At 41.3% G+C, this 26,643-nt stretch overlaps 1 protein-coding gene across 9 annotated transcripts in view; it reads left to right on the top strand.

Moving 5' to 3' along the window:
* KATNAL2 (katanin catalytic subunit A1 like 2) overlaps positions 1–26,643 on the top strand; it is a 103,760-nt gene that overhangs the window by 46,007 nt on the left and 31,110 nt on the right. For 8 of the 9 annotated variants that reach the window (XR_006729305.1, XR_006729306.1, XM_045527928.1 and 5 more), the window contains 9 exons: positions 658–775; positions 2,000–2,095; positions 4,304–4,402; positions 4,618–4,695; positions 7,506–7,604; positions 9,948–10,011; positions 10,209–10,327; positions 14,689–14,780; positions 17,309–17,419. Coding sequence is in view for 7 of the 9 variants with exons in the window: in XM_045527928.1 (XP_045383884.1) it covers positions 658–775; positions 2,000–2,095; positions 4,304–4,402; positions 4,618–4,695; positions 7,506–7,604; positions 9,948–10,011; positions 10,209–10,327; positions 14,689–14,780; positions 17,309–17,419 (876 nt within the window). In the remaining 2 variants the exon portion in view is untranslated. Of the gene's footprint in view, positions 1–657; positions 776–1,999; positions 2,096–4,303; positions 4,403–4,617; positions 4,696–7,505; positions 7,605–9,947; positions 10,012–10,208; positions 10,328–14,688; positions 14,781–15,009; positions 15,242–17,308; positions 17,420–26,643 lie in introns of those variants that run through there. The other variant, XM_045527931.1, reaches the window with a different exon arrangement.

Raw genomic sequence — 26,643 nt, forward strand, 5'->3', positions numbered from 1 at the left:
ACAGTAGCAGTCTTCACCCTATAAAGCTTGATGAGGCTTTCTCTGAAGAATTCCGCAGGGCACACCTCGGACTGGTGGCTAAAGTTAAAGTGGGGTGAATTTGGTTCCATGTTCGGAAGAATTTTACGATCATTAGAGCTGATTGAAAATGAATTGCATTGCTTTGCACATTAGTGCTCTTGCCTCTTGGACATATTAAAGCAGATTTTCTGGATTAAAACCATGGAAAATCCCTAGATATCTTGAGCAGAAGGATTTCTTCTTCCCCTCACACCTTTCTGCTCATTTGATGCTCCTCTTTAAGGAAGGTGGAAGGAACAATGGAACCGTGCTTGTAAAACAATGCAATCTTAGGACCTAAAGCTATTTGCAGAAGAGCTGAAGCCGTGTGGTGTGAAGGAGAAATGAAGAGGGTGAGTTGGGGGCCTGGAGGAGATGAACCCTCCAGCCTGGTCTTAGAAAAATCCAGTGAACAGACTGGAGGGAGTCAGGGCCAGGATGGACCAGGCGGGCACATAGCCCCACGGAACAGCCGTTTTGCAGTGGCCGTCTGCATATCCTTCAAGAGCTTTCTTCAGTGTGCTCTACTAGTTGTTTATTTACTTCAGATTAAGTGGTTAGAATAATTTCCTCCAAGGTCTTTGTTCCCTCCCTCAGGGTGATGAGCGACAGCAGTCAAAATCTTCCCAGGATCACCCAGCAGAGGCCACGGTCCAAAGCCACCACTGGGAAGTCAGGGGACACCAGGTCTCTCAACAAGGAGCATCCGAAACAGGTCAGGACAACTTGGCTTGACTGTGGTAATGTCACACCTGGCTGAGGAGTAACCCAAAGAAAACAGTCACATTTATTTGTTTTTTGAGGACCTCTGCTTTTAAAATTGCTGTGTGATTTAATTAAATTGCAGGGTTTTGTGGGTGTTTTTTGTTTTTATTTTATTTTTTTTACAGTATCCTGGGTTAAAACCATGACCAAATCCCTAGAATTTCCTACTGTTTCTTAATTTGAGCGGGAGGACTCTTTCCTCCCCGAGGCTTTGCCCTGGTCTGAGTGCTGGACGACAGGCCTCAGAGGGCCAGGCGGGGCCCAGCCAGGGCAGGAGGGCCTGGTGGCTCAGAGCTCCGTCCTCCACGTGAGGTCACTGCTACCTGAGGTAACTGGGGTAACTGAGGCGGCAGGTCTTCCTGTCCCAGAGCACATCCCTGGGTTCCTACGTGTCAGCCAGGGACAGTGTCGGCTGTGGCTGGGTGCCAGAGGCTCCTGTTAGGCTTCTCCAAAATGCACATGCTTAGTCCCCACCCCAGACCTCCACTCTGGGCAGCGAGAGGAGAGAGCCCAGCAGGTGGGTGAAATCAATGGCTCCCAACTCAAGAGATCCACCTCCAGAACCTTCCTATTTAGGATAAAACGTTCTAGGTTTCAAAGGAAGGAGGAACTTTCTCAGTTTCAATGGAAACTGAGAAAAGGAATGGAAAAAATCAATGTCAAAGATGCCCGGCAGACTAGAAAGGAATAATCACAATACTCGGTTGGTCGAAAGGCATCTCTCACCCTCCAGGAGGTTCCATGGTCTGGAACTGACTCTGGTGGAAGGGAGGGGAGGGGCAGGATGAATCCCACAGGAGGCTGGTTGGCTTTGCTCTGTCTCCAAACCCAGCCAACCCCTGGCCACAAACGCCACTGGTCACAGGAGAAAGGATGAGCCAGTGAGTGGGGATGGGTTGAGGCACGGCTGTTTCCTCCATTGGAAAAGCTGCTCGGAGTCCTTGGCCCAGCATCTTCTCAGTCTCCAGGGACAGCTCAGTCCCCATGGCACGGGCTGATAGCTAATTCGTCTTGTTGGGTCAGCACAAAAGTGGCCAAATTACACACGGGCTTCCCCATTGGCAGGACTGCCACCCAGCGTTGGAGCTTGCACCACGGGCTAGGGCAGGCAGTTGCGACCAGCATCCTCCTCGCTTCCCACCACTGACTTCTCCTGATCTCCCTTTTCCTTCAGGAGGTTAATAACACCCACCTGGACAGTGCTGACTTTGGCTTAAATATATCTAGAATCAGCAAAGACAGTGGAGAGGAAAACGCCCACCCACGAAGAGTAAGTAGAACTCATGAACCTAACGCCAAAAGGGGAAATTTCTTTTTCTTTTCAAAAATGAAAATTAAAAACATTATTTTTGCTAGACGGGAAAGTTAAAATGTAATGATTGAAGGTTGGTCATGAGGTGAACCGGGAGGAGCTCTGGATGAGGATGAGACAGCGGGTTCCGATCTGGAATCTCCTTTCTGGAGGAATGGTCTCGAATGAACTGCCCCATTGCTAGGGAGCTCAGTTTCCCCATTTGTAAACCAAGGGGTTTGGAAGAGATTGTTTCTCATGTTGCTTTCAGCTCTAAAATTCGGTGATTAATGACAAACATTGGCGTGACTGTCCTGCTTTATTTCGTGAGTTGGGGCCTCATACTCATTCTGTTCTGCCCTGTCGGTGGCAGTTGATTAGTGGTATCACCTCTCTTCTTGGAGATAGGCTCCAGGCTTAAATGTAATTTCATGTGAACCATGAAAACTCAGTTCATATAGGGGTGATCTTGTCCTTGATGGCTATTTCTACCCTTTCCATAGTGAATGTCATGTTCAGATTTGTAAATAACAACTTCTCAAACAGCAAACACCCAGATTGGGTGGATGTATTGAAAAGCTAGGTTAAAACATGTCATTTGGAAACGAAAAGCACCATATTTCTCTTGCTTGTGCCTTCTAGGGTTCTAGTTCTTTAAGAGTCTTCTTTCTTTTCTTCATTTGAGCTCTGGTACCGCCGGACACTGACTTAGCTCTGGCCAGCTCTTCTCGGGCACACTGAACTCTGCGTGTGTGAGTTCAGAGGGGCAGCTGGAGCATGTCCCTGGAACTCAAGAGGGGCTGCCTCACTGGCCTGCACTGGCTGCCTTTAAGGGCCTCAATGACATCGGTGATTGTTGGAGATGATACCATTTGAATCAGTGCCTCCCATGGAGAAATATGTCCTTGTTCACCTTCACTGCTTTTGTTGTGTCATCTTTGGTCACCTTTGTGCTTAGCAATTTTGTGGCATTAGTTTCTCTTGTGAACGCCTCCCATTGATATGAACGGCTGTTTCTGATTGGGTCACCAGGAAGGGATTATTTAACCCAGCACTTAACCTTTGAAATAGTCTGGCTATAAATTCTCTTTCCAGCAGGAATGTCCTCAGGGTAAAAGGTAGATGGTTGTCTCCCTAGCATTTCAAATGTTCACAGGCTGTATGAGGGTGCATGGCCAGAGGCCAGTCTCCAAAATGGATCTATCATTGCCATGTTAGGGACCCTGGCTTTAGCATCCCAAAGCCCCCCTGCACATTTAGTAGGTGTGCTGTTCTTAAGGACATGGGCTTTCGAGTCAGCTTGTGTAGGTTCAAACCCCAGCTCAACTGCTTCCCCAGTGTGTAACTTCGGGCAAGTTGTTTACAATTTCTCTAAGTCTTATTTCTTTCATCTGTAAAACGGAATTAATCTTAGTGCCCCACTTGAAATCTTTAAATGTCATAATGAAAGGGGCACCTTAGTACAGAGCCTAGCACATAAGAAACACTCTACAAATGTTGGCTATTGTTATTTACACACATCCTTGCTTTTTTTCTTCCTTCTTCTAGAGGAGACAGGGTGGCATTGGAAGGAGTATGGGTTTGGGAGATGGATATCTTAAAGACGGGTTGAATCCTGGCCTTAAGTCACTTGTTAGCTGTGTGGCCCTGGGCAAATTACTTAACCTCTCTGAACTTTCACATGTATGAAACTAGAATGTCATTCCCAACTAGCAGAGGTGGTATAAGAATTAGAAATAATCCTTACAAAATACCTTGCACACCTGTTTTGTACCAAGTACTCTATTGAATGATGAATGTGCATTATAGTCAGTAGGCAGGAACTATTGTTACTGTTGTGCCAATGAGTTCTTTCTGTGCATGTAATGTTTTAAAAGGACAAGAGGCCATACTGGGGAAGTAGTCATATAAGGAAGCAGACAGTTTGTGTCAGGAACTGAGAAGCGCTGGTGGATTTTTCTTCAAGTCAACTTCATTCTGAAGAATTTATTTACAATTTTTTTAGGAGTGCCCCAACTTGAAGAAACTATCTTGTTCAATACTAGTGCAGGTTCTTTTTAAAGTTTAACTTTAAGTTTGCCTTGTACACCAGGGTATCTAAATATGTCTTCATTTAATGAGGCTGAGCTACTAAGGAGAGTCTTTTTGCATGTTTTCATGGCATAAATAACCATTCCTTCCTTTCAGGGCCAGATCATTGACTTCAGGGGGCTGCTCACAGATGCCATCAAAGGAGCAACTAGTGAATTAGCCTTGAACACCTTTGACCGTAACCCAGACCCCTCAGTAAGTGGCTAAGATGTGACATTCATCCTTCAAATTGCCAACATCCAGATGAACTTTAGGAATATAATTCTGAGTACAGTGAAACCTTAAGATTAGGTCAAAGGTCATAGCAACTTGCCATTGTTTGTTTCGCTTAGATCCATGTCCTGTGTTTGTTTCTAAATTACGAAGCAATATTGTAACATGAGCCTTTCTTTCTGCTCCTATATCGTCAGGAACGACTGCTAAAACCTCTGAGTGCATTTATTGGCATGAACAGTGAGATGCGAGAATTGGCAACCGTTGTGAGCCGGGTAAGATCTGATATTCAATTCACAAATTTACGGAGGCGGGCTGGGGCTTCTGGAGCATTGCGGGCTGCTTCTTTTATTAATAACAATAAATATGATCATTTATTTATAAAGTGCCCCCACTTGCAAAGGCACTCATATTGTTTAGAGGCACAATAATGCATGATAAATAAATTATAGAATCATAAAATTACAATATAAAAAGCCCACCATCTCACGATAGAGGCCAAGAGAACCAAGAGAGAAAAAGACTTAGAAATGAAGGGACAGGTGAAAGGTTTTATAGCACAGCCGAGAGTCAAGGCAAGAAGGCCTCTTAGAGAAGGGAAGAGAATGTCTGTGTCTTGTTGAAAAAGACAAAACCTAGAAATAGAGATGTCAGGAATCTGATGATCTCATAATTGAAATTTTCCATGAAGAACAAAATTAGTAGGAAAGACTTTACCATCCAGGCTACTGATTTTTTTCAAGTTTGCACCCTGGAATCAAAAGTATGTAAGCAATGATGCTTAATGGTTAGTGACACAGGCTTTGGAATCCGTTGATCTGGATTTGATTTCTAGATCCTTCTGTTTCTAGCTGTGTGACTTTGGGCAAGTTTCTTGGGGAATAGAATAGATTATGGAGTTATAGGGTCCTTTCTAATTTTCGGTGACTCATATTTAATCGAAGACTGAAGCCCAGACATGCTCTGAGAGGTATTTAAAATGATCCAAAGAATGCACAGACGCTCTGAGTAACTGAGGGTTCCTTGGCCGTTTCTGTTCAGTGGAGCAGTTGTTTCACACATGCCTGTTCTATGTCAGATGCGTTCTGGGTGCCAGAAACATAAAGGTGCCCTAGACACATCCTTTGTCTGCAAGAATTTCTCATCCCATGGTCAAGGTGCACTTTGAGAGCATGAAGGAGAAAGGGATATCTTTTGCCAAAGAATGCAGGGAGGTGAGTGTTAAGGAAGAAGATACGCAGGAAATAGCTATGTGGAAAAGAGTGGAAGAGAGAAGGTGGGAGGTGTTCTGGGCAAAAGCACATCTGTGTGAAATCACATAGTTTGTGAGCCACCCAAGAAGCAGGGAGTGGTGGGACACGGTTGGAAAGGGGCAGGGTGCCTGAGGAAGGGCTGACAGTTGGCCTCTAGGAGACAGGACCTTTGAAAGGCACCCATCACGTGTGCTTGTGGATGGCTTGTGCTATTGACAGTGAGGTGGAGAGAGAGCAAAGGAATGGAGGTGAGGAGGCCAGCTGTGAGGCTTTTACCAGTGAGAGGGGGCGAGGCACAGAGCCAGGCTGCAGTAACTGGGATGCATGAGAGAGCAGAGCAAAGTATTTTTTACACCCACAACAATCAGTGGTCTCCTTACCATTTTTGCAGAAGGATAACATGACTAGTGAGGATAGAACTGTGGAGTGGAAGTGGCCTGAAACGGTCCCATCTGGAATCCTTTCCACAGTACCGTGGGAGGTAGTCATCCCACCCCCTGCTTGAATACTGACAGTGACAGGGAGTTCACCACCTCATGGGACAGTCCTGCTGAGCTCTGACTGATAACTTTGGATTGATATAAGGAGGAACTTTTGGTTGGGAAATTAAATGCTACCTTGTGGAACTCAATGTTAACTCTAGAAGAGGGCAAGAAATACTGTATTATCTGTGGATGATTTGAATACCAAGGTAGATGAATCTTCACGTGTGCCAGGATTTCTTCAAGAAAGGACTGTAGTAAGAATGTGAGTGGCTGGTGGGCCCGCATGTAGATCCAGGCTCTAAAGTCAGGGGGAGACTGAGTCCTTTCTCCATCAACCCATCCAAGAATGGATTATGAATATTAAGCACAACCAAAGCAACAGTTTCTCTAATAAAAGTGAAACTTCTGTGGTGGAGGGAATGGGGGTGGGAGACAAGAACAGGCACAAACATCTCCCCAGCATTTAAAAAATGTGTTTATATTTTTGAACCAAGTGCATATATCATTTATTAAAAAATTAAAAATATATAAAAATAGTTTCCAGATTTGTTCCGTAGTCACTCAGAATGACTTTGGAAAAGAGGCTTTTTTTTTTTCTTTTTAATGGAACACTCTAGATATTCAGTTTGCCTGCAACGGCTCCTACTGAGAAAGGCCCCTGAGTGACTATTCTGAGGCATCTTGTGAAATTGAAGTTTGGAAACTGTAAATTAGTTATCAGTAAAAGCTACCTTAATTGATTACCCTAGATGGTTGCTATAGGGCTCTACTATAAGGGGGAAAAACTGCACTTTTGCTGGGTTGTCAGCTTCCTTGAATTTTGCAGAAGCAATTGTTCCTGCTGGATGGTAGGAACGATCACTAGGGAAAAAAGAGAAATTGGTTTCAGAGGAGCATTATCTCTTTTATGCAACAAATTAAGAAAGTGTTTGCGAGATCAAGGAGCAAGAGGGAGGCCAGGCGCTGGCTAGGAACTATGCTTTGCAGTAAAAGGTAATGTAATTTGAAGGCATATTCTGTAGCTTCTTTAATTATGGTCGTAAATCAGCATGGTTTGCTATTGACTGAAAATAGGTAGAGTCCATTGTTAGATTCCCCCCCCCTTAAAAGTACCATATTATATTATCAATATCTTCTTCAGGGAAAATCATTGAATATTTTCATGGCATGCCTTTGGTGAACTAACCCAAAATTACAATGTAGGTATATACATATATCTAATATGAAAAGTTTTTATCACCAGCACTTTATATCCTATTATAAGTCAAGTATTCTCCTGCTCCCATGTTTATTACAGCTGTAGAGGAAAACATCAGTTTTAACAAAATGATCAAATGTGCATTGCAGGACATTTATCTCCATAATCCAAACATAAAGTGGAATGACATTATTGGACTCGATGCAGCCAAGCGGTTAGTCAAAGAAGCTGTTGTGTATCCTATAAGGGTAAGGATGGAAGCCCTTTGGGGGTTATTTCTGTTCATTATCCATTGGACAAGCTGTGTGTCATATACCCATCAGGATGATTTTCCGTCCACAAGTTAACTTTTTGCCTGTGTTACAACACCTTCTCAACACTGGAGCACCAAAGCCTAGTCCATTCTAGGCAATTTAAAATCGTGTTCCTTATTAGTTCAAGACAGGTGTCTGACCTAAGTGAAACTTTAAGAGCTAAGACTCTGTAGTATGTATGATTTGTCAGATTGATTCAAATTATTCTGCCTCACTAAAAATACACTTACTATAGTCGAAATACCTCCTGCAGGAGAGGGCCTATCACCTTGTTTCTACAGATCCTACCCTCCTCCCACCCCCTGTATCATCTGGGGCTTTCCTTTTGGCTGGTTGTGAAGACTAGACAGCCCCTTCCAGGACAGTGACCAACAGAGCCAGCATACCGTGCTCATTACTTATTACTGACAAATCCCTGTGCAGGTCACAAAACGAGTAGAAAAATAGGAAAACAATAATCTCCATGTTTGATTTACAAATGAGGTCAGTGTATCACTTAGTTTTTGCTGTATAGCAGACCACCCCACAACTTAGTGCCTTAAAACAACAATCATTTATTTGTTTGTAATTCTGTGGGTAGGCAGTTTGAGCTGGGCTCTGCTGGGCTGGCTCATCTCTTTTCCACATGGTATTATTGGCCGGGCTTAATCATATGTCTGGGTCACCAGCCAGAGGGTCTGGAAAAGATGGGGAGACTAGAAAGGTTGGGATAAACAGGACAGCTGAGGTCCCTCTCCACCTGGCCTCCATCCTCTAGCAGGCAAGCCCAGTCCTATTCACATGATGGCACAGGGTTGCCAAAAAGAGGCAAGAAAGGGCAAGTCCTAATTCATGAGCATTTTCCATGTCTTTTCTTATATTTTCAAGTCTCTTCTTAATGTTGGCAATGTCCCCTTGGCCAAAGTCACAAGACCAGGCCCAGATACAAGTGTTGCAGAAATAGATTCCATTTCTTGATGAAAGGAGCTGCAAATAATTTGTGGCCATTTTCTGTAATCTCTTGCACTTGGGATTATAAATTTATTTTATTGAATAACCTATTTATTCTTACCACTGAGCCCATGCAGCCCTTGATTTTTGGATGCTTTGTTCTAAGGAGACAAAAATCAATAAATTTGGATTCTCTTTTCCCCCTCTTTCCTCCTGTGTGCAGACATGAGGGTAAGGAATATGCTGGTGTCCAGAATTCATAGGCATTTACTCACCTTTTTCTCTAAGTGGAACCTGTAGCATAAAACTTTTAGAAAGGTTAGAATATTTTGCTGAAACTCTTTGGATATGTTATCTCTATGGTATTATAAGTTCCATACGTGATGTTGAGGTTTGATATGAGCATTATCAAGAAGTCAATAGCTAGTGGTAATTTACTATTATTTTTCCTCCCTATGGGCTCTCCCCACCCCCATTCTGCACAAACCCTGGCCACCCCCCTTCCCTATATTGTTTGAATTTGAACTAATGGGAGAGACTCATTGAAGTCCATGCACATCCTGTTTGAGTACGTCACAATGCCACCGAGTGTTCCCAACTTCTAAGGCTTTACCACAGCTTTGTACTTTATTCACATACACCTTTATTAGTTGGTTTTAGTATTTACCTTGAAGTTTGTACTTGCTTTACAAAATTCAAAAGCTTTTACACCATTCAAAAGATTGCCAAATACTCTGCATATATAACTCTGGGGGAAATGATGTTATACATTTAAAAAAAACTATTATAATGGAAAGGAAAAGTACCTACATATACCTTTCTTTTCCTTAAAAAAAAAATTGACCTTTTAAGAAGCCACAAAAATTAAGTCAGGCATTCTTATCAAGTGTGAAAATGAAATTGGGAAAGTAAGATACATACAGAAGCAGCTGACCTTAGACAACAAAGAAAGACCTGAATCTTAGAGCTGTGCTGCTTTTTTTTTTTTTTGAGACAGAGTTTCACTCTGTTTTCCCAGCTAGAGTGCAGTGGTGTCATCATTGCTCATTGCAACCTCGAACTTCTAGGCTCAAAGGATCCTCTTGCCTCAGGCTTTCAAGTAGCTGGGACTACAGGTGCCAAACTTTTTCTATTTTTAGTAGAGATGGGGTCTTGCTCTTATTCAGGCTGGTCTTGAACACCTGACCTCAAGCAATCCTCCTGCCTTGGCCTCCTAGAGTGCTAGGATTACAGGCATGAGCCACCGCGCCCAGCCAAGTTGTGCTGCTTTTGCTGTAGCTTTCCTGGCTAAGTGTGTGCAGCCTGATGTATGGATACCAACCTCTTCCTTGTTCCTTGTTCCCATAGTATCCACAGCTATTTACAGGAATTCTTTCCCCCTGGAAAGGACTACTGCTGTACGGCCCTCCAGGTAAACACGTCTTTCTATTTTGGTCTTGGTGTTAAGTGTGTGTGTAAAGGATGAGTTGCCCCCTTCTGTCCTGACTTCAGGACCAGAAAAATGAGAACTGAGTAGCCATTTCCTTCGAGTTTGAGAGTGACTTCCATCTGGAAGCAGAGTGATGGAGTTTAAATACCACTCACCTTTTTATCCACACGTGTCTCTAGGTACAGGAAAGACTTTACTGGCCAAAGCTGTGGCCACTGAATGCAAAACAACCTTCTTTAACATTTCTGCATCCACTATTGTCAGCAAATGGAGAGGGGATTCAGAAAAACTTGTTCGGGTAGGAATTCCTTAATTTTGCTTTTTAAAAATAAGTTCTAGCAGAATATGGTAGTACAAAATAAAGTTAGATCTTATTTGTTTGTAAGTGATTTATGTGTTAGATTTTATCCTGCTCTTGATTACCAAAAGCCTGGGAAATGGATTGACTATTATATGTGGATATTAATCATGCCCCCATCAGCAAAACATGATCTCCCTTCCTTTGGGAATTTGACCAACAGCGCTTTTCTGATTCATGTAACTTAGGAATGGAAGCCGGAAAAAAAAATTCTGTAGTCTCTGAAGTGGCCTATTTTTTCTTCATTCAAGAAGCATCTATTATTAAACACGTACAGTATATTCAGTTAACATTTATTGAGAGGCTACTACTGTGTGCTCGTCCCTATACTAGGTACTCTAAGGAAGGAATCAAGACACTTAAAACTTAATTATTGTATCATATGTTCTGAGCAACTTTTCCACCACAGAGCCCATCGCCTGTAGGACTTTTTGCTTTCCTTAAGAGGTTATTTCCACCTTTACAATATCTCATTTATAGTCTATGGCATATTTTATATTATAAAATTATACTGTATCTTCCAGTCATCTTAAGAGAACTCCTGTTTATGATTTATGCCTTAATGTAAGATGGGTCCGTCTCATAAATCCTGTTCAATTGTCATATTCTGTAGAATGAAAGATAAGTAATCAATACTAAGTGAATGTAAAATATTATATATTTTCTGAAAAATGATTACCGTAAAACTATTATGCTTAAATTATATTCTTTGGATGACTCATTTTCAAAATATTATGGCCTGTTTAGAAGTCTTAATAGAATATTTTTAAAGGATAGACTTGCCTAAAATAATCTATTATTGATGTCTTTGATATTATTTTCAAGTTGTTTCAGATGTGTAAACATTTATAGATTATTACCCCTTCATAGAAATCTGTGTTGACATCTTCTATTTCTTTGTCCTTCATCTTAAGTCTAATTCAGCACCAGTGCCAAAGATGGGGCTTGGATTCAGCTGCACCCACTGCTGTGGTTTCCATGTGATTCTAGTTAGCAGGATTTCAATTACAGTTAGCCCTTGAACAACACGAGTTTGAACTGCGTGGGTTTACCTATATGCGTATTGAAACCCAGTACAGGTGGGTTCCCCAGGGCCCACTGTGGGACCTAAGTACGCATGGATTTTGGTAGATGCAGGGCAGGGGGTGGAGGGGAGGTCCTGGAACCAATCTCCTGCATAAGCCAAGGTACTACTGTAGCTGAAATTCAACTAACTAGAATTCTGATTAGCCTAAGGACTTTTCTTGACATTCCATTTCTGTGTGCTGAATTACAACAAAACTCTTAAAAGATGCCCCCAGAATCGTTTAGATTCGTCTCCTGTCATGAAAGGTGTTTAGAACCATGAGCACAAGACACTGCAGGGTGCACAAGGAAAGATTACATTACACTCCCTGGACAAAATTTACCTAGGCAGAAGAGTGAATTCAGATATTTTACGAATATTCTTAACAAAGATCAAAGCTACATGGATTTTCTTTTTTAATGTTAAACAACCAGAGAAATCAATTAACAAGAACTCTCCATGCTGTGTGAGCACTGTATTTAACTAAAGTTTTCCTCTGGTTGGTATTATTTTGTTAGAATTCCCAGAGTGAGGAAATGATCCCTCCCCCTTTTTAACTATATATTTAAAAAGTAACTAGCTTTAAAAAAAAGTACAAAAGTATATGCAGACTCCTGAGCCCTCTCCCCATAGTAGGCAACTACTTTTATCAGTTGCTGGCGTAGCCTTCCAGAACATTTATCTATATCTACATGAACATCAACAACTGTTTCTATATTTCCTTTCCTTTTCAAGTGTAAGTAGGAACATATTATATGTCCCTGTCTGTACCTTGCTTTTTTCCCCCCACTTAACAGCATAACTTGGATATTGTTCCACACTATTATAGACAGACAAAACATGTTCTTTTATATGTCTACGTGGTAGTTCATTGCGCAGATGTATGAAAATGTATTTAACCAGTCTTTTCTTAATGGGCATTGAGGTTGTTTCCAGTCTCTTGCTATTATGAACAAAGCTTGAGTGGGCAGTCTTCTATGTACACATGGTAGCACAGGACAATTTCTATGAGGTAGAATTGCTGGGACAGAGGGAATGGACATCACTGCCAAATGGATAGCCCACAGGGCTGTATCAGCTTACAGTCTCATCAGTGGTTCTTGAATGTATTTGCTTCTGCATACCCTGGCCAATACCATGTAGCATCAAAAAAAAAAAAAAAAGATATTTTAAAAATCTTTACCAATCTGATAGTGAAAATCGGTAGAACACTTCTGGGATTAAATGTGCATTTCAATATTTCAGTGCTCAAATGTGTATTTCTTTGATTGTGAATGAACTTGAGTATTTTTATAGGTTTAGAAAATATTTGTATTTCTTTTTTATGTGAAATGCATTTTTATTTTGGATATTTAAAAAATAATTTAAGAAGAAACAGATAACCTCAGCTAACCTTGAAGGATCTCATATCATTTCTTTTCAGAAACTATTTTCTCCTCACTTTCTGAGCTCTTGGGAAGATCCTCACCTGGAAAATCTTGGTCATGCTGTCAGGCTCCTTACTGTGAAGCTTTCAGATAAGCCCTTCAGGACCTTCCCCTAAATCAGAGAAGCTTTTTCTGCCATTTGTTTCTGTTTCTATTCCAATTAAAGAGTTATTTATAGGGAACCCTTGGGTTATGTTCCTCCCTCCCCTCCTAATGTTCGTGCCTCTTAGGAGTTGATCGCTGTTGAGTAGTTGAGTAGTTTCTGTAGCAAATGCATACACCTGTTGAAGCTTACATCTCTTAACACCACCCCCCACCCCAGGAAGTTAAATCATACAATTTAACTTCCTCCAAGTACCTTTGAAAATTTTAGACTAATGCTTCCAGAAGCACTTACCCAGGACTCTATATATTTTCTGGGAGCAGAAAGGGCAATGGAGCTGGCCGTATGATCTAGATCCAGACATGGTTCTCCTTCCAACTGGATGTTTGGTCTAGAAGAGGTTCTTGGTCTCTCTGCCCTTAGTGAGCTCCTTAAAAACATGTATGGTTCTAATATTCCATTTTTCATTGAGTAGATTGCCACTGTTGGAATGACCCTTAATATCAAGTATAGTTGGGCTTTTTGTGTCTGCATGACAAGGAAAGAAAGTTATTTGCTTCTAATTAGGTGGTCTCCATTGTATCTAAAAGGCATTTGCGATGAGTGTCCCAGCATTGTTCTCTCAGTTCATTAGGCTGAGCCAGTTGTTCCAGCAAAACAAGATTCTGTGAAAGGAAAGTGCTGGCACATGAGCTTGGATGAACCCCACAGTTGAGCAGTGGGGAGGGTGAGGAATTTCCACATCGGTGACAGGGAGAGCTGTAAGGGATAACCTGCCGCTGCCCATGAAAACCACAGTCTGCCTTTTTCCTAAGCCCTTCCCCTCTTATTTGTTCTGTGTTGCTTTGCTGGTGCTAAGTGACATGGAGAATAAATCCCTAACGCCTATTAAAGAATCTCTATTCTTTTCTAAATCTCTGCAGCTTTCTCCGATCAACCAGTGAAGAATTGTATATGATGCTCAAGAGATCAGTTTCAGGGTTAAAAAAAAAAAGGTTTAGGTTGTTATATTCTTTTCATCACTGCCACATCTCCCTTTAGAGCTCTTTATGTTGTTTTTATATGTCTGTTCTTTTGCTGGTTGCTCTTCTGTTCTTGTTCAGTCTGCAATATTTTATTTTACTCTGGAATGGAACATCTTATTCAATTACCTGCGAGTACCTGAGCCTACCAAGCAGCAGGGTCGAGGTGGGCCCTATGGAGTAATTTGGGGAGCAAAAAGGGGAAAAATGCTTCAGCCTTGTTACCCATGAGTGGAACCCTATCCTTTCCTTGCAATCCTGTCTTCTGAAAATAAGTCTCCCATTATCCCCAAAGGTTAAGGGAAAATTTATCAGATGATTTTACATATCCCAAGGCTCTTCTGTCCATATGAAACATGTTATTGGCAGGGAGTCTAAGGGGTTAACTAGCCAACTGGAAGCTTTGGAAATGAGCTTTACTTAAGCTCTCCCTGGTAATCTTGAACTCACCATCCTACCTCTCTGGCTCTAATTTTATCAAGTGATAAATGAAAATAATTGGACCATCCAACCCCATGGGGTGGTGGTAGGGAGAAATGTAATGATTGTAAAGTTATTGTGAAATAACAGAGTGCAGCATAAATGCTTGTTATTACAGCCATATCTAAGCTTTTAATCTCTGGGGGCACCTGAGGCCTTTAAGTATATGATTCTGAACATGTGCTTGCTTTTCCCCCACCCAGGTGTTATTTGAACTTGCCCGCTACCACGCACCTTCCACCATCTTCCTGGACGAGCTGGAGTCGGTGATGAGCCAGAGAGGCATGGCTCCTGGGTAACAGACAAGGCTTTTTTTTTGGTCATCATTTCTCCCCTCTTGTAAGTGTGTTTGATGGTCGGAAGCCCATCGACATTTACCAGCAGAACGAGCCTATTAATAAGCCCACAGATTTTCTGCAGACACACGGAAAGGTCTTTAAATTAGATCCTGTTAACTGAACAGCTGATTTAAGTAGTTTTTATAACCGGAGGAAATGTCAGCCTCCCCTCCCCGTTCCCCACAGAGTGGTTTTCAGGCCCGAAGATCATCCAGCCCCAGGATCCCAGGCTGCCCTAACGGCCCTGCTGGCTCAAAATAGCCACTGTGACCACCTCCTCTGGAGCCAGAGGGCTGCCCGTGGGGAACGGGGCTTCCCACTCGGCCACTGCAAAGGGCCACGTCCGTATTTCACTCCCGAGAGGCTGTCCTTGACGGTGTGTGAGGCCAGGGAAGCCACCACTCCTCTGTGACATCAGGTAATGGCTCAACATGTCTGATTTTAAATGTGTCACATATGTTATCTCTAAAGATTAAGTGTCAGCCGGTGTTCCCAGCAGGAAGGAACACTTCTTAGACTGCAGTAAGCCTTCTGTTTGTGCGTCCAAAAGGCCGTGTAGTGGTTTTGTTTGTTTTTAAGACTGGCTTTCTGTCTTGATCAAAGGTATTTTTTCTTTGAAGCTTTTTACTCAATTTGGCATCCCTGGCTCAAAAAAACAGATCTCTAAGAAATCTCAACACAGCTGCATTTATTAATGACCTTTAATGGTCTATCATCAAGGTAGAACTAACAGTAATAAAAAGCAAATAATTAGCTTGTTGGAATAACTAGGATATAATTTATGACATTTTACTCATTGGAAACCATTTTCCCAGCAGGGAAAAGCAACCATAAAGATGTACCCAAGTAAAACGGGATTCATGCAGTTGATGGAAATGAGACACTTTCTGTGGCTTAACTGGTGCTTGTCAGCCCCCAGCTGGAGCACGCTGCCTGTCTACACTGGGCCTGACAGGGGCACAGCTGGGAATCCACCAGACCTCCCTAGCAGTCATTCACTCTGCAAAGACCAGGTCCCCTGGCCTGCCTTGCCATGGTGACCTATATGCTCCTTCTTACATTCACTTTGTCAGTCTCTAACCCCAGAGTTTCCTACAGCCTTACTTGGGCTAATGTGAAAACTCTTCATCTACTATCATTTTTTTGTTTTGATAGAGATGGGGTCTTGCTCTATTGCCCAGGCTTGAGTGCAGTGGCAGCACGATCATAGCTCACTGCAGCCTTAAACTCCTGGGCTCAAGCAATTCTCCCGCGTTAGCCTCCCAAATAGCTGGCACTATAGAGATGCACCACCACACTTGGCTAATTTTTTGTAAAGATGGGGGGATCTCGATATGTTGCCCAGGCTGGTCTTGAACTCCTGGCCTCAAGCAATCCTCCCACCTTGGCCTCTCAAAGTGCTGGGCTAACAGGCGTGAGCCACCACACCTGCCCTTCATCTACTATCCTTGAATATGTTCCAGGTTTTGCCCCTGAATTTCAGTTTCCTTGTTTGGAACTTGAAGACTCTAAAACTAGAGTCTTCCAAGGGTCAGGGTATAAGGGCAGGTACTCTGAAGACCTCTTTGTTCATGTTATGTTAAAAGAATCATGGTTATGGGCAAACACTAATTAAATATATAATGATACTGTGAGAGTGTCTTGTCCCTTAGGAAAAGATAGTTGAGTACTAAGGAGCATAGATCCAAAAAAACCATATACCTAATTTGGGTTGCCACCACACACATCAAAGATGAGAAACTGAATGTTATACTGTCCAAAAAGGCAGTTTTTGTCATTTTAACTAGATCTATGCAGATAAAGAGGAAGGAGAGTCTGCTGAATGTGGTCAGTGTTTAAACCCAATTTGGATTGTTCAGGTCCTCATAGTGTGTTCTTCCTCGGTGGTAGGGTCTTTGGCAATGGTGGTGGAGAGCTTAGAGGGCAAATTTGCCCAGAAAACTGCCTCCAGTCTGCTGTGCAAAGAAAGCGGAGGCTCCGTGTCATTATCTTGCTTCTTATTAGAAGAAAGTGAAACAGATTCAGTTAGTAGTAGTTCATCTCTCTTGAGCAATTTAGATCTATAAATTATACTTAAAAGAAATACTGCTTGTGAAAATACTTTCATGCATGCTATGTAAATGAAAGGGATTATTTTCAATTATACCATTTTTCAGAGGGGTAAATAATGCTGCAGGTAGACACAGCTGGGCTGCATTTAATCTACCCTGGCACTGTTTACCCTTCGCTTATCTTCTAGTTCACTGCCAACCTTTGGTTTTCTTTTAAATACCATCTTTATATTCATTTGCTTCCTTTCTATTACTCTCTCTGTGAAAGTAATACCAAATTACTTGTTTTCTCTGACTCTAGTATGATTGGCTCCATTAGCTATCAGAATGGAACCTGTCCTACAGTCGCTGGGTCTTTGCTGGGAATGCCACTCTTGTCATGAGGGCAAAGCCTTTGCCACTTGGGTGAATCACGTCTCCTTGTCTCTCTGCAGGGGAGAACATGAAGGAAGCCTTCGGATGAAGACAGAGTTACTGGTGCAGATGGACGGGCTGGCGCGCTCAGAAGATCTCGTGTTTGTCTTAGCAGCCTCTAACCTGCCATGGTAAGAGATCGAGAGAGAACAGTACATTTTCAGGAGCCACTGAGTACAAATAAAAATTTTATATTGACCACTCCAAGCCTTATTGTTTGGTTTCCAGCCCTGGAAGATTAATTTGGAGGCTTTACTGTTCAGGTCCCCAGTCTTTGCTATCTATACCAGGAGAGATTTGCCTTAATAGAACACAGGCCAGGAGTACCACTGACAATATTTAAAATGGATGTTTTGAGTTTAAAGCCAAATTATATATAGTATGTTTAAAGTAAGCAAGACTTTGGCATAGATCTATAAAATGCTTAAAATCTCCGGGACTCAAAGAATATTCTATTACAGAAATAATCTGTTTGAATTTTATCAGCATTAAAATTAAACTTTTTTTAAGTTAGGAAAATCTTTAATGTTGCATGGTAAATAGGAAGCTAAATAATCTCTAATTGAAAATATAATCTACTCTCAGAATCTTATTCAAATTATATCCCAGAGTGGTTTAAGAACAATTCTAGATGTGGAATTGGGAAATAAGAGATGTTAACTAGGGAAAAACAATATTTACTTGGAAAGTATATTTAAAAAACAATTATAATCCCTTTATAGTTCTAAGAATATTTTCACATATATTATTTCTTCCAAGATGCAGGTAAGGCTGTACTTCCTATTCTCAGCAGGCCACCAACCGTCAAGAGAGGTCAATCCACCCAAAGTCAACAAACCGTGTGTCGGTCTTTCCAGGGCACAGCTGGGACTTATGACACCCCCCACACCCCAACCTCACCTGTTTCTTTTTCCACATTCAAAGATGAAAAGAGAAACTCTTTTGTAGTGCATGCTGATCGTCTGAGACCCCAAACCAGAAGTCACTGAAAAGAAATCATAACGTTCATGTGTAACCTTTTATGAATATTTAAAATATATTCATAATTTAAACCTGGCTCCAGCTCCCCTTGGATCTGTAAGACTTTCTTTACTGTGCTCAGGTGATCAGCATTTTACATTTTGAAAATATAGTTATCTCCATACAATGGTAAAGTGTAGTCCAGGGCCAGGAGCAGTGGCTCACACCTATAAATCCTAGTACTCTGGGAGGCTGAGGTGGGAGGATCGCCTGAGGTCAGGAGTTCAAGACCAGCCTGAGCAAGAGCGAGACCCTGTCTCTACCAAAAATAGAAAAATTAGCCAGGCATCATGGCACATGCCTGTAGTCCCAGCTACTTGGGAGCCTGAGGCAGGAGGATTGTTTGAGCCCAGGAGTTGGAGACTGCAGTGAGCTATGATGACATCACTGTCACTGCACTCTACCCAGGGCAACAGAGACTCTGTCTCAAAAAAAAAAAAAAAAAGCAGGGAGTCCAAACAGGGACCCATCATTTAAATGTGCCATGAAATCCTTTAGGAAGGGAATCTCTTTTCCTTCATTTGTTTCAAACAAGGTTGATCATAACCACTGGGGGTAACTGTGAGGGTCGGCTGGCTAGAAGTGAAGCTGTAAAACTCTCAGCATGAATGAGGGAAGGTCTGTGCCCTGGGGACACTGACACATTTTCTAGAAGACTAGAGGGCCCTGCATTCCCAGTGAATACCTAGGAATTTGTTGGGATAGATATTGTGCTGCCTCAATTTCCCAAAGCCTGAATAAAATGGTTCAGAGTAGCAAAAACAAAAACAAAAAACAAAGTAAACGAAAATTAAATGAATTTAAAAGGGCTTTTCAAAAAAATTTGCTTCTCAACATCTCAATTGGCAAATCCTTTTTTTTTCAAATGCTTTTGAGCTTGGATTTTTAATATCATAGCTGGTATCATTACAAAGTACCTTGGAACCAATATGTTCTAACTCATATATGCTTGAGCATTGCTAGGATGTTAAAAAACATTTTATTATGAAAAATTCCAAATGAATACTAAAGAAGGGAAAAAAGCACAACGAACCCACTATTTCTCAGTTTCAATAACAACAATCTTGCCCAATTTATTTCATCGTTTCCAGTCGCTCCCCACCCCACAACCCCCGGCTTTTTTTGCTATAATATCTTAAATCATATCCAACTATAATGTTATTTCTTCAATGTATACTTCAGCATACATCTACAAAAATAAGGACATTTTCATACATTGCCACAATGTTATCATCATCCCTAACAAAATTATAATAGCAGTGATTCCTTACTGTTTATATTCAGATTTCCCATGTTGTTTCAAAAATGTCTTTTTACAATTGATTCATTGAATGGGTATCCAAACAAGGTTTGCCCTTTGGAATTGGTCATTCTTGTAAGTCCCTTTTAGTCTAGAGCAGACTGCCTCCTTTCCCCCCCACTTGGCACTGATTTGTTGTTTGCCGTGGAGATTGTCCTGCGGGATGTCCACACTCTGGATTTGGCTCATGTAGGAATGTCCACACTCTGGATTTGGCTCATGTATCCCATGGTAGTTGTTAGCTTGTTCTTCTTATTCCTGTCATTACTCTGCAGTAAAAGTTTGATTAGATTCAGGACCAATGCAGTTTTTTTGGCAAACCTACTTCCTAGGTGATGCTGTGTATACCACAGTGCATTCAATCCAGAGGTATGTCATGTCTTACTGCCCCACTTTTGGTGATGCCAAGACTGATTGGTGTGTTGAGGTGTGTTGGCCTGGTTCCTCCAGGGCATGGTTCCCACCACTGGTTTCAGCATCCACTGATAGTGTCTGCCTGAATGGTCATTTCACTAAGGGTGCAATTCTATCGTTCCTTCTGATTGGTAGCTGGAATTATTCCCTATAATAGAACTTTTCCTCATCCAGTAGGGTTATTTGGTTACTCAGAAATATAGTTCATACTAGAAAAGCAGGACTGTTTCTCTTTGAGTTTTAGAGTTATGGGTTGATGATGGCTCAGCAACTACCAGTGGTGATTGCTGCCCCTCCCTCTCCCTCCCTTCTTTCTCTCTCTCTCTCTCTCATCACTCTGATCACAGGGCTTGTTTGATATACCCCTTTAGTTTTGTGTTTTTTTTTAAAAAGCTTTATTGTGATATAACTCACATAACACACAGTTCACCGATTTAAAGTATATAATTCAGTGGTTTTAAGTATATTTATAGGGTTGTGCAATCATCACAATCAATTTTTAGAAAATTTTTCTTTACCCCTAAAAGAAACCTTGTACCCATAGCAATCACCCCATTTTCCCTTTGCCCACCCCAGCACTAGGCTACCCCTGATCTGTTTTATGTCCTTATTGATTTGCCTGTTCTTATACCTATGAATAGAATTATTGGCTCATACGATAACTCTATGTTTAATCATTTGAGAAACAGCAAAAGTGTTTTCCAAAGAGGTTGCACCATTTCACATTTCCACTAGTAACGGATGAGGGTTCCAATTTCTTAATAACCTCACCAACACTTGTTATTATCTGTCTTTTTTATTATAGCCATCTGAATGGATGAGAAATGGTATTTTGTTTTGATTTGCATTTCTCTGAGACTGATGATATTAAGCATCTTTTCATGTACTTATTGGTCAATTGCGTATCTTCTTTGGAGAAATGTCTTTTGAAATTCTTTGTCCATTTTAAAGTTTGTCTTTTTATTATTGAGTTGTAAGACTTTTTTATATATTGTAGATATAAGTCCTGTATCAGATATATGATTTGTAAGTCTTTTCTCCTATTCTGTGTCCTTTCTTCCCTCCTCTTTCCCTCCTTTTCCTCCTCCCTCTTCTCCCTCCCTTCCCCCTCCCTGCTTTCCTTTCTGAACTTTTTTGTTGTTCTGTCTTTCTGCCTTGCTAAACTTCTTGTGTGTCTCCTGTTTCCCAAACCTGGAACCTTTCAGAAGACCCTCTGCCTGATTGTTCTATAGCAGCGATGTCTAATAGAAATTTAATGTGAGTCACATGCATACTTTTAAGTTTTCTAGTAGCCACATTTAAAAAAAGTAAAAAGAAACAGGTGAAATTAATTTTAATAACATTTTATTTAACCCAATATTTTCAAAATATTATTTTAATATGTAATAAATATAAAATCACTGTGATATTTTATTTTTTTCATGCTACATTTTCAAAATCCATCATATATTCTGTACTTCCATCACATCTCAATTTGGAATAATGATATTTTAAGTACCCAGTATCTACACGTGGCTGGCGGCTACCATATTAGAGAGTACAGATTCAGAGACTCACCTGTCTGTAGCAGAAAGTGATAATTGCCTCTGAATGTTTACTTCACTCTAATTTAATAATAAAACTCCAATATTTGGGTTCTATTTCTTTGGCATCCCCTGCTGTTAGGTGTGGTTTAGGGCAGGCTTCCCTGTCATTTGAACGAGATGACCCAGGTTCAACTTGCACCTTCTGAAGCTCCTGGAAGCAGCCATTTATTCACAAAGCCCTGGTTCCCTTCAAGGGGAAATGACATTTAGAGATGACAGTCTGGCAACTGGGGGTAATGGATTAGAATTGTCTGGTAATTGCAGGTACTGCTACTGGATTATCATTGCTTTTTGGCCTATTGATTGATCAGAGCTGGAACATACATAGTTTTTAAAAAGAGGCAAATAATGAGTCCATTTTAGTATTTTTCATTCAAATTTAAAATTATGGGGTTTTTATTTAAATTATTTGGTTTTATATTTGTATCTTCTCTCTAATTGTGAAAATCTCAGTTCTTAACAATGTTGATGTGATTAATAGTGACTTTATCCCAACATGTATAAATATTTTACATTTGTGTTTATTACCAATATGATACTAATATTATCATGACAGTAACATTCTGATGAGGAAAATGGTACTGACCTGACCTAACTAAGATGGAAGAGCTAAGGCAGGATTGCTCAAGCTCAGAGCTGCTGTCATTTTAGGCCAGACAATTCTTTGCTGGGGGCCGTCCTGTGCATTGGATGATGTTTAGCGGCTCCCCTGGCCTCTGCCCATTAGATGCCAGTAGCCTGTCCCAGGTTGTTATAGACATTACACAGAGACAAGCTGACACAAATTCCACAGCTAAACTCCCAAGGTTTAAAAAAAAAAAACTCTGTAAAATAACGGAACTTGGTTTTCTTACACCAAAGATGGCATTTTACACACATTTTTTCTGTATCTTGATTTTTTTTTTATCTTAACAAAATATCCTAGAGATCTTTCCAAGTAAGTGCATAAAGTTCTCCCTTAATAGCTGCATAGTGCTCCACTTTGTGTATATGATCATTTAGCCCACCAGTCATCTAATGACAGGCATTTGGGTTAATCCTATGCTCGTGCTATTAAAAATAATGCTGCAGTGAGTAACCTTGTGGATATAACACTTTGTGTATTTGCCAGTGTATCTTTGGGGTTGCTTCCTGGAAGTAGATTTACTGGTTCAAAGGGCTAATGTGCATGAAATTATGGTAGAGACCTCCAAATTTCCCTCCGTAGAGGTTGTACCATTTTATATTCCCACTAGTGTCCTGATTTCATTACTTAACATTATAGTCAGAACATTTCCAATGTCATTAAATAATCCTTGAAAATTGGATTTTGTAATGGCTGCCCAAAATTCCCACATGTGCATATACCATCATTTAGTTAATCATTCCTTTCCTGTTGAACATATATGATGATCCCAAACTTTCTTTGTTATAAATAACACTGAAATGAACTTCTTTGCATAAAAATCGTTGACTAAAGTTCTGGTTATTTCCTTAGGACAGATTTCTGGAAGTTGGATTAATGTATCAAAGGCTTAGATGTTTCTTAACTCTCTTGTGACATATTGCCGAAGTCCTTCCGTGGGGAAATAGTGTATTTTTGTCAAGAATATTGGGACAGATCATTTTCTTGGCTTCAGGGTCTTTGATGAGGGAATAGACTTATCTGATTTAAGCAGTCTGTCCTTCTGGGGGAAATAACTAAATCATATCAAACTATGTAAAGACCCAGTCTTGAAATCCCCAAAGAAATTTTTTATGGTTAGTGGAAGTTCTCATCAATTGCATCTTTCAGGGCACTAGGCTATTCTTTACTGCTTGTTAACTTAACATTTTCTCTAGACACATTCGTTCTGTCTCAAAGGGGCAATCGTTTTCTCCCTTCTCAGCAGTGAGATGGGGGGCAGCCTTTGTTTATGCAGGCCTTCTCCTCCCAAGAGAACTTTTCCTGGTATAGAGCATCACAGAGAGGACAAGAAGGAAGCAGGAAAGAACAGCTCGTTGGTGTCATTTGCTGTGTAAATAAGCTATGAGAGGAATAACAAATGTTGCATCTTTAATATTACCACTTAAAGTAATAGCCACGTAAGAAATTTAGCAAGCACTATTAGGACTAATTTGAGCCGCCTCAATTGTTGAGTATTCACAAACTCAGGCCCAGGAGTCCAGAGGGAAACTAAATACTGAACAAGGCCATTAAGGCAAATGCCATCTTTAGATGTCTATTTAACTCTATGGCAGTTGGTACAAATAAGGTGTGAAGATGATGTGTGTAGCATGCGGAAAGTCATGATTTCCTTGCTGTTTGCAAAAAGGCTAGAAATTCCAGCAACCCTCTTAAAAATCACATACCCGGTATTACCACGCTCTGGATTAAAAATAAATAAATAAATAAACCCTAACATTTAGAGGAAAACATAAGACCCAAGAGATGATCGCACTGGGAATGAAATAGTCTTGATTTGTTTGGAGGAAAATCAGCAGGAAAAAGGAGCTGTTGTCAGCAATGGCTCACCTGTGCCATCGCCTCATGACTTCCACTTACTCACTTTTTCAGCCAAATGTGAAGCCCCACTGGGGCAATTGCTAGCTAACCTGGCTGTCTTTGTTTTTTTTTTTCTTTTAAGAGAGGGGGGTCTCACTTTGTTGCCCAGGCTGGAGTGGCACAAGCATAGCTCACTGTAGCCTTGAACTCTTGGGCTAAAGTGATCCTCCCACCTTAGTCCCCTGAGTAGCTAGGACTAAGGTGCGTGCCACCATGCCTGGCTAGCCTGGCTGTCTTTCTATCACCCGTGTAAACTGACTTCTTCCCATATGAGCCCTCTCCTCTCTGGAGTGGTGTTTCTATAGCAGGGGATGCCTGTGATTGACAGGATCAACAGATATAACCCCAGTGCTTTCCAAAATAACCACATGCATTTCTGTGCTCTGGGGAGAAGTTGTGCTCTCTGAGGTCCCACCTTTTAGCTTTGTTCCTTGTCTAGAACAACATTTCTCCAAAAGGGGTCTGCCACAGGTGAATAAGCATCATGCAAAAAATGGTACATAGTGGTCCGATGTGTTCAAGAGATGCAAGTGAAAGACAGTTCAACCGGTTTATCCCTGGCAAGACTTCTCAGTGCCTTTAAGACACTATTGTGCTTTGTCACTCTCCATAAAAGATAAGATAAAGCGGTGCTTTCCACACTTGTCTGACCCCAGAGTCCTTTCCTCAAGGAGTATCTCACAAGACCAGTGCTCCATCTGAAAACCCTTTGGGAGACGTTAGTTTCCATTCTCACCCTGATCTGATGAATGCATCTTCTGCTGCAACTGCGTTCAGTCACGCTGGCAGGCTTTTTATCTTTTCATAGTACTTTTGTGTCTACCAGTAGTCAAATTGTTTTGCTTGAAATTACTTCTCTCTGTACAAAACTTCACTATCACATGCAATAATGTCAAGTCCATGATCTTTCGTGTGTGGTTTAAGGGTGATACTGGTACAGCCAGGAAGCAAGTGTGTTGGGTAGGACTTGGTAGGTCCAGTGGGGCAGGCAGGTGCTGACTAGTGGGGTCATTAAGTAGTGGCTTTTTGCCCTTGTTCCATTCACACTTTACTCAGTTTGTTTGATTCCATCAGACATAAATAGCTTTCAACTTGGCCTACTTTGGCATTATTTTTTCTTCTTAATAGGGTACAGGTTGACATGTGAACCATAAGTTTAGAACCAAATTTTAAAATTATAAAATTATTGTAACCATTTTATAGAAAATCTGGGAACTAGAAAACCTACTCATCATTTGACCACTGTGGCGCAAGTATTATCATCTTTGTGTCCCTTCTAGTGAAAATGGTTTAGTATTTGTTATCATCTGCTGCCTGCCAATCCTTCTGTGGTCATTTTTTTTGTTCCTAAGAGGGAAATAATTTCACTGTTTGGCTATTTAGAAAAGTAATACGTGTTTATTATAAAAATCACATTGTATATGCTTTAGTATTATTTAAAAGTGAACAGTCCCCTGCAACTATACCATGGAAAATGATGGAAATCTCTGCAGACTCTTCTATGTGTGTATGTAGAACACACACGCCGAAGCAAAAATGTGTGATCACCCAGTGTGTATATATTATATTGTTCTATGGCCTGTTTTTTCATTCTTTGCTTAATATATTGTGGGCAACTTTGAAAATCGACCTAATCCCATATAGGATTCCGCTGTATGAGTATGCTGTAATTTATTTGACTGTTTTCTTTTTCTTGATGGTTGTCGCTCTGGCACCAGCCTGTTGAACCATCCATCTCCTTCCTGCTGTCGAGACTCAGCGCCCAGATGGGCCCCGCCCACACTGAGACTGGGGAGAGGGGGCGGGGGCGGCTTTTCCTTTGGGGTTTGGCTGGAGGGCAGGTGTCGTCCAAGCGGTTTTCTGTTCTGGTGGCCTGCCTTGCCCCAGTCCTTTGGCTGGAGAGAGCAGGCTTGTCCTGGGGCGTTCCGTCTGCACCTTAGCAGTTCCAGAGTGGCGGGCTACTCCAGCACCCCATCGGGACAGACGGGAGACAGAAAGAAAAGCCAGGACACTTGCTGCCATGTCATTCGTCAAGTCCTGAGGTCCCCAGCCAGGCTTCCTCCTCTTTCCACCTTTCAGGATCTTTCTATGTTTGTTTGCTGCATCATACCCAAAGGGTTTTAGTCGTAAAAGAGTGGACTAGGGAGGAAGGGGCTGCTCCGTCTCTGTCAGAAGGGAAAGTTTGTTTTTCGTATTTTTGATTCCCTCTTTTATCTCTTTATACATTTTCAACATAATTTCTTTTATATTCTGTATCAGTGGAATCTATTTCTGTTGTTAGTTTTTTCTGCTGACTCTGATTCATGGTGGTTTGTTATGTGTTTTGTAATTTTAGATGGTGAGCATGTACATTACTAAGTGCACTCTGTCTGTGGGAGTCTTGCATGGGTCCCTCCGGAGAAAATTTACGTTTGACTGTGTCAGGCTTTGGACTCCCACTTTAAGCTGATTTCTTAGCTTTGGATTTCTTGGAGCATGCCAGTGAGGGTAGGTCTGTCTGTGGTTCTGATT

Source organism: Lemur catta, chromosome 16 (assembly GCF_020740605.2).
Source record: "Lemur catta isolate mLemCat1 chromosome 16, mLemCat1.pri, whole genome shotgun sequence".
Taxonomy (NCBI): domain Eukaryota; kingdom Metazoa; phylum Chordata; class Mammalia; order Primates; family Lemuridae; genus Lemur; species Lemur catta.